Here is a 10,253-nt window from a genome sequence, read left to right as displayed (position 1 = left end):
TTCCCTTCTCTGGCTTCTTCTCGTCATAAAATCTTGCCTATTTAAAAACCCTAGACACACAGAGATTTTTCACTGAAAGGCTTTCCATTTTCCTCTCTCTCTTTTGAATTTTATGTATCAGGAACAGAAGAGGCTTTCAATTTGATGCGGAATTGAACTGTTTTGATCGTCGAAGTGTCGGATTGAAGGTAAAACCTCCGTCTTGAAATCTAACGTTCGATCGGATTTCTGTTATTTTTTTATCAATTAGGGTAGGCTTCAAATTGATCGGTTCTTCTTGCTGATTTCGTTTCTGTTACTAGAATACTGTTTTTTTGTCTTCTTACTTGTCTATTCGGTGTGGGTTTCTGATTCGACTTTGTTTCCTTGCTTAATATTAATTTTCCTCAAGTTTATCATCACTTTATAATCTTAATCTCTACTTTGAGTTTGATATGCCGGGTTCAGAAGATGGTAATTTTGTTGCAATTTGTTTCTTAGTTTTTGGTAGGAATCGTAAACAGTCTTAAGCAAGCAAGAAAAACAGCTTTCTATAAAGTGAATTTAAAGTTTCAGTTATATTGTCGTTTTTAGGGTTTGAAAGCATGAACTTATCGACGAAAATTGTTACATCCAAGTATGTGTTATTCTCATGTTTGTTTTTGAACTTTTTCTTTGAATGTTAAAATTTGTACTTAAATACTAAACTCTTTTTTTATTAATTTTACTGTTGAAGACCAAAGCTTTCACAATACTTGCATCGAAACTGTATAGAGCTGTTCCTTGTTCATTTGAGCACTAGTTGTTCATGCTGGTTCTTCTGTTTGCTAACTTTTGAAACTGTGAAAGCTGACTGTTAATGATCAAATCATATGGAATGTAGCTTGAGATTGGGACAGGGTTCAGTGACCCCTTAACTCACATTCGAGTATGAGTACTCAGGGTGTGAAGGTGCCTCCATTGAGAGGTTATCGGCGGAGGAAGGTGGTGCTAGACTTGAATGTACCACCAATTGAGAACAGGGATGTAGAGGGAACATCAAATCTGCACGGGACACAACATGTGCAAGCTAATGAACAGGGGCAGCACGTAACCCCAACTGCAATTGATGTTGAGGCTCTTGATGATGATGTCATTGAATCATCTGCCAGGGCTTTTGCAGAAGTATGTGCATTGGTTTTATCTGTAAAATCAGCATTCATTATCATTTTTCTTTTTCTAGATTGCTTAAGTTGTGACAGAGCTAAGTTTTTGATACTTTTTTCTTCTCATGTTAGGCTAAAAGCAATGCCAGAAGGAATCGTGGCAGAGCTACTGTAGTTGATCTAGATTCAGGTAATTGAATTTTCAGTTATCGTTCCTAGTATATGTCTTTTGGTAATGTTGTGGCTATTCTCGTATATGTTTCCATATCTTTTTGTTATCTTCTTTTTGGCAGTCTTCATCTTTTATCATTCTGTCGCTTCTAGAATGAAAGGATCCCATATTCGTGGATTACCTTGTTTTGGTCATTTTAACTACTTGTTCCTGAACAATAGGTAATGCATTGAGTTGTAGAAAAAAAATCTTCTGACATTTCTGGATATGAGAGGATAAGAACAATGCCCAATTGTTATATCAAATTACTGCCTCTGAAAGCTTGTCATATCACATCATGTGACAATCATGTGTTTTCTTTTCTCCTTTTTCTTATTTGATAGTCAAAAGAAGAAAGCGTCCAGCTGGAAAGAAAATAAACTAGCTCTGGACAATTTCATAACAATCCAAATCTAAATCTTAGAGAAACTAAAAAATTAATGAACAGTACCTGCTTTCTAATTGCTGTTCTAGGCAGGTAAGTCATCAAATGCTTTATAAGAAAATCAGGGGAAAGTAAATTAAAAAAACTATATTGTGCAAATGATATCTCTTGTACCTGGTTTTGATCTTTGTCATACCTTCTGCATTGACAAATTGATCGCACCTCAGAGCTGTCTAACTGAGCTCTGATCATTGCAGGGCGAGTGGCTGGGTTGCCTAATAATAACCGTAGCAGGCGCATAAGAATTCCTCCAAACCAACCTGTAATTAATTGTGATCATTACGTTAATTTGGAAAGCGGTGATAACTCAGTGGTAATAGATGCTCTCTTCCTTTATGTTTGCTTTTTCCAAATGATATGTCATTTCCTTTGTTATTAAATAATGGTGTATGAATATTCACTAAATTGTGAATAGTTGCTAGACTCAAATTATTAGCTTTGCGGGTGGGTGTATCTTTTTTGTTTGTTTTGTTTTTATTATTGAGCTTAAATGTGTAAGTTATAGGACTTCTAATTGTTTAACTGGCAGAAAGAGATTGTTAAACCTCCAGCCCCAACTCCGAAGGAGCCAACATTCACTTGTCCAATTTGCATGGGTCCATTAACAGAGGAGATGTCGACAAGGTGTGGGCACATTTTCTGCAAAGGTTGCATTAAGACTGCACTAGCTACCCAGAGTAAATGCCCTACTTGTCGGAAAAGAGTGATTGTGAAGGAACTTATCAGGGTCTTTCTTCCGGCAACCAGTTGATTATAAGGTTCATACCCAGCAACTGCCGTGTAAGTTTTCCTTTTTTTTGGGGGGGGGGGGGAGGGGGGTGGGGGAGAGGGGGTTAATGTTTCAGTCTTATGGCTGAGTGAGCTGTTGAGTAGCGTTACAATTGTAATATCCTGTTATGCGTTCAGATTTTGATAAATTATTGTGGAACTCATCTCATCCTCGTACATTGTGAACTCAATGAAGAAAGCTATGGATAAGTTTGTGTCGAATTTGTGCAAGTATAATCCAACTCGAAAAATGAATAGGAAATGGTCATCTGATGCTGATACTGTTTGTGAACTTGTAAGACATGCTACCAATGATTATGTACATGATAAGAAAAGCAAAATTGCCCATCAATCTAGCTCTTTTTGGTTAGATTGTTCATGGATTGACTGGATGGATGATGAGTTGAAGTGAGAAGATCTGCTGTATATCCAAAACTCGCTGAATGAGCTTCTCCATTGAAAATTTTGCAATACAATTCAAGTTGACTACTTGAGCATCCTCACGCTATGTTTGGTCCTTACAGAAAATGCTTGATTATTATAAATTAACATGTTATGCTCTTAATACTTTGATGAGTTTGTTGTGCTACTCATGACAAAATCCTGTTCCAGGTTTACAGTGGCAGAACTTGTATGTCATATTTTTGGCCCTGGATATCGGGTATTCTTAAATTGTTATAGAAAATATTATGCGCTTCAGTCCATTTGAGCATGTGTCTATTTTTCAATTTAGTTCAGTTTATTGCTGCTGATTACATGTTTTTCTTTTCCAGTTTCTCCTTCATTGCACAACGGGGTGAATACAGATTGGCTTGGCCTTGGAGGAAAAGGAACAATGATCATGGCATTGAGTCTCAATTCTTGAACTCTGTAATGAAACTTTTGTATGATGTTGTTGGGTTAATATTGGAATATAGGTAAATTTCAGTTCGTATGGTCTGATTAACCATCCTAGTTTGCATTATCGTGGATACATCCAAATGTCATGCAGGTTATCAGACAACTTGGCTGTCCATCACTGGCTATGGGCGGAAGAAATAAATTATTTTTTATGAAACTTGACCATATTGTTAAAGTCTAGTAAGTTACTTTTAAGAAGATTTCAATTAAGAATAAAAAATAATATTATTCTAAATTTTATCAAATCAAGAAGTTAACAAAAGTAATTGATTTGTTCCAGACAGGTTTAAACAAACATATAAGATTACTTGGGTCCTAACTAAAAAACATTTTCTGATAGCTCGTTGGAGTTTGATTGAGAGCTATCGGTTCTTTGTTGCATCTTTTTGTTTATGGATTCTAAAGAAACGAAAAATCTGCCAAGAGTGAGATCTAACGGGAGAACATTTATTTAAGTAGCAGTTAATTCTTCAGTACAAGTAGAGGAGACGTTTATTCAAGTACACAATTGATAACTTGATCATGGGGATTTTGCAGTCTGTTTGGGGTTAGCACGGAGGAGAGGGAGAAAACCACCCCACCCGAAAGGACCCCCCAATAGGCCACCAATCCCTAGGCCGAGCAGCTGTGGACTATTGACCTCATCGTCTTCCTTCACACCCAAACCTCTGCCTCCTTCACTACCAGCAACCATTCCCAGAACCAACACACTTAAAATGAGTAAAGCTCTTAATGTTTTCCACTCCATTGCCAGTTTTTTTTTGCATGAAGAGAGTTGGTTCAGTTCTGCCCTGTATATATATCGGGAGTTGGTGAGAAGGGTATGTTTTCTTTTCCTTGTTTGGGACTGACACACAAATTGGTTCGTGGAAGAAGAAATCTGATTTTGAGCTAAACAGCAAAATAATATGGTGGTTCTCCATGGCGAGTTACCATCATAATTAATTTTGCCACTGCCCGTAGTTTCTTTTAAATGTTTTCTTGGCAAGTTCTTCTGATGCTCACATATGGAACGTTTACCGATGATCTCTGTGAATTCAATGGGTTTACCAGTTGCTTTTAAATTGAACATTGCCAATTTCTGTGAAGATTATTATTTTGTTGCATTTTGAAAAGAAAATACAGGCTAGAAATAGTAGAGAAATTGAGCAAAAAATTTCTGCTGGCCTAGCTAGAAGACTGAGAAGTGGGATGGTAAATATACAATGAGAACAGAAAGGCATAGAATTGCATGTCTTTGTAACGAGGTAGGTGATTAATCTGTTGGAGATCGAGATCAGATTGTCAAAGTATGCCAGGCTTGTAAATATGGAACAACAGAGGTGGCAAAAAATTATTTTCAAGCGTGCACATTTAATTTTTCACTAAATAGAATAGACCATTCACGAACAATCATCATACACATTGACTTCAGTTTTAACAGACTCTACTCCACGCCATCAAATAAAACAGTTGATTCGTAGAATTCTGAAGGAGATAATTTCCTTATCAGAAAGACAACTCCTGATTATCTACAATGTGATTCATCATATCCATCACCCAAACAGCACCAAATTCTGCAACCCGAACCACTTACCCTATATTAATCTTAAATATCAGAAATACATATTGAACATGAAGCCTCTGAAAGAGAACTACAACAAAAGATTCACTAAGTCTGAGGATTTATAGAAAGATTATGTTTAAGTTGCGTCTTCTTCTTCCCCAAACTCAACCAATGAATTCAAGTTCCTCAATCTGTCCCTTGCAGGCCATGAATTAGGATTGAAACCCGTTGCGAATGAAAAGGCAAAACAAATAGATAGAAAATCAACTTGGAAGAGAACATAAACTAACAAAAAGGTGTGGCAGAACCAAACAAGTTCCTTATCTGGTGGATTTCTTTCTCCATTCAGTCCGACCCCTGTTTATTTCTTGCCCATCTGCTGATAATCTCAACAAATGTGAGAACTGAAGGGTGTCTTGTTTATCTTCTCTTGCAGCTGCAGATCCATTACTTCCCTGGAATCCTGAAATCATTTCAGTATCCCCATCTTGCTCTGGACTTGTGAGGGAATCAACTATGTCATCCTGCTGGCATTCCCGCCTATAATCTAAAGTTATTGTTTGCAGTTCATGGGTGTCTATAATATCTTGAGGTATGCTCTGCCATAAATAGATATATTCCATTAGATCAGCAACAACAATTGGTACAGAACCACTTCAACTTTGTAGCACAATACTAATTTTGTCATCTGAAGTCTATTATTATATACAAAAACTGCATCATTAATTAAAATTAAATAGAAAAACCCCCACAATATATACACTATTATACACTTTTAACGCCTAGCTATCTACTATGTTGACGATTCTAACAATTTTTCTGTTACTCTACAATGTACAAATAATATTGAAGTATCCACCTATCATTTAAAATTCCTGAAAATTTTGAAAATTGATTATTAACAAAAGAAAAACTGTTGTTTTATTGCTTTTTTGCCAGTATAGCTCTTTTTTCATTTTGTGCCTACTGATTGTGTAATTTTCAAATTTTAGACATTTTTTAGACAATTTTCTTTCATAAAATGAAAGATGGCAAAAAGTTACATAATAGATAAGATGTTATTTTTTCAATTTTAAAAAAGTAAAATAGTTTTTTTGTAATATAGCAAACTTCATGAGACCAAATGTAATTTGCCCAAAAAAATTATCAATGCAAAGAACATAAACCTCAAAATGAGGCAATTCTTGTGAGGTGGGTTATGTTATGGAATAAGAAATGGAATGGAATTTCCACTCACCTCCAAAACCCATGCAATGTAGGTGACATTGTTAACATGCTGATTCATGTCAAGATCAGCTCTTCTAGGCTGCATGTTCAAGGAGAACACACTGAGAACTTAAAGGAACATCAAAAGAACTTAAAATATACTGTAGGATCTTACCTTAAGACCTAGCATGGAATACCGAGCAGGGTCCTCTAATTTTGAAATTTTCTTCAAGCTGTTATTGTTTTCCTCAGGAAATGCCAACCTAAAATATGCCATAATAGAGGCAAGCAAGCACAAGAGCACAAATGAGAATGAGAAAACAGAATTCTAGATCTAGGGGCCTGGCAGAACCAATGATGGTAGAAGATGTGCCTTAACTAGGATTTTGTGAATTGCATTCAGTATGATTTTGATATTTCCCGTTACGCTAGTTCTAGACCTCTCAAAAATTTCAATTTTCCATACAACGTATAAATTATGAGATTAATCTAACTTGAACCACCAGCCATGGTAGAAGGAAATTTAAAAGTCCTGTGAGTATTTGCAGGTCTAAATAATTGCTAATACATCCACTTATTCCAGTATATCCTAGCTTTTTGTACCCCAGACTCCAGAAATCACTTTCAGAGTTATTTATTTCATTAGTTTCTTATTTCCAAGTGCTCTTATGCTACTTTTTAATAAAGCAGAAAATGTTCCCATTCATTTTTAAAACTCTCAGTGGTTATTAGCACTTCCAAATTTCCTCATCCTCCATGGAATCAGCAGCAAATAAAAAAAGCTTCCAACCAAGTGGGTCATAGGGAACAGCTGAACTCGAACATAAGGATTAACATCCACAAATGAAGATGCCTACACCAGTTAGTAAATGAATAAGTTCAAGCTTTATATAATAAATTAGTAACTCTTGTAGCATTAACAATTTTTTAAGCTCTCCAGGTTTAGTTAAAACTTGTGATGCAGCATTAGGGATTAGAGAGAATGATTCAAACAAAAAGGAAAAGCCAAAACAAGCTAAAGAAGCCATCTCATAGAGCATAATATCATAAAGCATGCATCAAATTGCTTATGTAATTATTGACATAACAACATAAAACAGTTCTTGTTCAGTCTTGATGAAAAGAAAAGCACTCACCTCAGTTCTTTAGGACAGAAAACCAAATACTCTTCCTTGATTTCATCACTGACTTTCTGTAGACGCCTTGTGTCTTGGTTCATCATGACCCACTTGCTGTAATCATATCATATATGAGAATATACCTTGATTAGGTAGAACTGTTCAAATTGATAGACACTGTTAAGCAAACCTAATACAGAAGGAGATAACTGCAGTACCATCATGAGGGAGATCTTTCTAATAGGATAATAATTGCTTTCTCTTATTACTTTCAACAGATTTGTAAATTGATATATGCATATTACATCAAACAGCCATACGAAAGAACATAAATGACCATAATGCAAAAAAGTCTTAAAACTTTGAGATTATTCTACCAGCAACATATCTAATGTGAATTTGGTTTGCAAGTATGAAGCAAGGAATTTTAGTATATGAACCTTCAAAGACAAGATACTTAGGAGAAATAAAGAAATATCAATTTTGGAGGATTCTGTGTTGAAGGAAATATGGTGACCCATGGAAATTTATCAAATCCCAATTAAGTGATATGGTTACACAGAGAACAATATCAACTGCAGGGAGAAATATTTTTTTTAAATAATAAATATCACCATCAATCATTGATTAATAATGAAATGAACCTAGCTGAAGCAGAGGAGCAAAGAAAACAGGAGGCTTCATAACAACAATTTCCCTATCAGATAAAGGCAATGCATAGTTTGCTATAATGCATGTACAACCTGGTTATAGTTCCTGAAAATCCATGATTAATATGTTTGTCTTGATCTTTCGAAACCACAGGGCTCTGGAAGATACACAGTTCTGGATACAATGAAAATGCATGTGTATCTTTTCCCTCAAAAGACATATACATTATTGGTTCTATAGGATTATGTTCAGCACACAATCAAATGGAGGAAACAGGTTACTAACTTTGAATATATGCTTTGAAGTCCACTACAAAAGAGACCACCCAAATACCTATATCCTTGTGAATCTTAAAACATACTTCTTAACTATGTTCATGTTTAGGATTTATCTGAACACGTTTTGGTATGCATGAAATTCAATGGTACCTAGTAGCCCAAAATTGTACCTAGTAGCTCTTCCTATAACTTGACCAGTGGCATAGTCCTTGAGAATCCAATCACGCCTTGTTCCAATCCTTCCTTCACTTTGGCACCATGTTTCTATTTCAATCACATCACTCCTATACCACATCACCAAGGTACTAATTAGTCAAAGGGAAAACAAAAAATAAAAAATGATAAATGAGCATTTTCAGTTGATGCAAACAAAAAAGAGAACCCACCAAGCAGGGTATTTGTATATTTCAATGTGCATGCGTGCAGTTACCCATATGAGATGCAATTTCCGCATGGTGGGAGTTGTTGCAAATCCATCTGTCGAAAAGCCAACACTCTGGGCATGGTTACCCCCAACTTCCTGCCATGTTTATTTTCCCAGGTCATTAAATTAAATTTCTATCAAAAGTATTCCTGAAGAACACTAAGAAAAGAAGGCATTGCAAAAACTTATTATGTCCCATTTTACCCCAAGTTATAAAGTCTCATTAAGAGAAAATTAATTTTAACAACCTTAAACATACATAAAAATTTATCACCCCCTAGCAATCCACAAACGCATGATGACTTCCTAACTTTTTTTTTTTTTTTTTTTTTATAATGATAATCCAATAATTGTGTGTTAATTAATTGACACCGTGTAGTAATTACTTACTACATAAAGCTAATGGATTGCTACACAAAATTAGTGGATTACTAAGTTACTGATGTTTTCAGAGCGATTCTTATAACAAACTACAAAATTACTAAGAAATGTTATAAGATTACTTAAACTACTAATTACTATGCAACCTTATAAAGTAAGCCTCAGAGAGGCCATAGAATTTCTCAGCCCATAAAGGTCGATTGGGGTAAAATTCTGATTCTTTGATGTATAAAAAAAATTTCTAATTATGATCAAATGACGAGATAGTAAGAGAGAGAATATCCAAATGCTACAAAACCAGACCCTAAAACGTCAATGCCCATGGGTCCTGGTGAAAGAGAGGAAAACCACAAAAATAGCCAGATCCCAAAAATCCTCAAATTTGCGCAGAGTCCAAATATACAAAAAAGGTGAAAGAAAACCAGTATAGCAAATGAAACGCACCCAGAAAAGCCCAAAATAGAACTACCACCAAATGGATGCAGATGAAGATACACCATGACCGAATCGAAGTGAACACCATCAAACTTAAAATACAAACCTGCAAGAGATTGGCTATGGTTTCAACAGTTGCGGTCTTGTTAATTCCGACCTCATAGCACCTCACAATGAACTTTTCCTTGTATGACAAACCGTTTTCCGTCAAGCTCCCAAACCGAAGTCGGTCGGCCAAGCTCCCCGTGCCCACGTCGAAGAGGTTTGTGCTTCCCTTATCAGACACAACCGAACGGAGCGGAGCAGGACCCCTGGTCCGCTCAGGTGTTTGGCAAACTAGAGCTTTCCATCGGCGGTTGGGATCCGGCTTGGACTCGGGCTTCCGGACTCCCGGGAATCTGCATTGGGCCATGGCCTGCAGCGAATCCGCCGCATTGCATGGAACCTTCAGCATCTCTTCCTCAGAGCGTGCGCTTCCCTCTCCGTCCCGCTTCTCCGTTTAAGAACGGGAAGAAAGAAGCAAGAGTTCGTTTTCTGCTGTATGTCTGTCTGTTCTTTTTCTTTCTTTTTTGGCCCTTTTTAATTTCCGAAAAAAGAGCGTTTTATAGGGATCTCAGGCGATGCAACCAATGCGGAAGATGGAACGGCAGCAAATAATAACTAACAAACGCCACTAAACTTGGACTTAAATTACGGAATTGCCATTCCGATTTCTCCTACTCTTTTGAGACTCGACTGACTTAGTTCTGTAGAGACGAGTGAAGCA

General features: G+C 36.3%; 2 protein-coding genes across 4 annotated transcripts; one reads left to right on the top strand and one right to left on the bottom strand.

The window, feature by feature from the left end:
- LOC110821561 (RING/U-box superfamily protein) lies at window positions 1-3,478 on the top strand. Of its 3 annotated transcripts, XR_015817805.1 has the most exons (7): window positions 1-188; window positions 863-1,143; window positions 1,257-1,314; window positions 1,978-2,093; window positions 2,310-2,560; window positions 3,161-3,209; window positions 3,322-3,478. XR_015817805.1 is itself a non-coding variant. In XM_088215870.1 (6 exons), the coding sequence occupies exons 2-5, from the start codon at window positions 910-912 to the stop codon at window positions 2,529-2,531; spliced, it is 630 nt and encodes a 209-aa protein (XP_088071996.1). In that variant the 5' UTR covers window positions 1-188; window positions 863-909; the 3' UTR covers window positions 2,532-2,560; window positions 3,322-3,478. The 3 variants fall into 3 exon arrangements, 2 of the variants coding, with proteins under 2 accessions (XP_088071996.1, XP_088071995.1); XM_088215870.1 differs by lacking the exon at window positions 3,161-3,209; XM_088215869.1 differs by having other exon boundaries at window positions 3,161-3,478.
- A 1,293-nt stretch (window positions 3,479-4,771) lies between these two features.
- LOC110823410 (oleoyl-acyl carrier protein thioesterase 1, chloroplastic-like) lies at window positions 4,772-10,082 on the bottom strand. The gene is made up of 7 exons (XM_022053787.2): window positions 9,594-10,082; window positions 8,634-8,767; window positions 8,418-8,531; window positions 7,337-7,432; window positions 6,376-6,463; window positions 6,232-6,300; window positions 4,772-5,593 (listed from the first exon to the last, which is right to left on the bottom strand). The coding sequence occupies exons 1-7, from the start codon at window positions 9,939-9,941 to the stop codon at window positions 5,315-5,317; spliced, it is 1,128 nt and encodes a 375-aa protein (XP_021909479.1). The 5' UTR covers window positions 9,942-10,082; the 3' UTR covers window positions 4,772-5,314.
- Window positions 10,083-10,253: the final 171 nt, after the last annotated feature.

Source organism: Carica papaya, chromosome 3 (genome assembly GCF_054855325.1).
Source record: "Carica papaya isolate Zhongbai chromosome 3, ASM5485532v1, whole genome shotgun sequence".
Taxonomy (NCBI): Eukaryota; Viridiplantae; Streptophyta; class Magnoliopsida; order Brassicales; family Caricaceae; genus Carica; species Carica papaya.
This window is presented reverse-complemented; position numbering and strand designations above follow the sequence as displayed.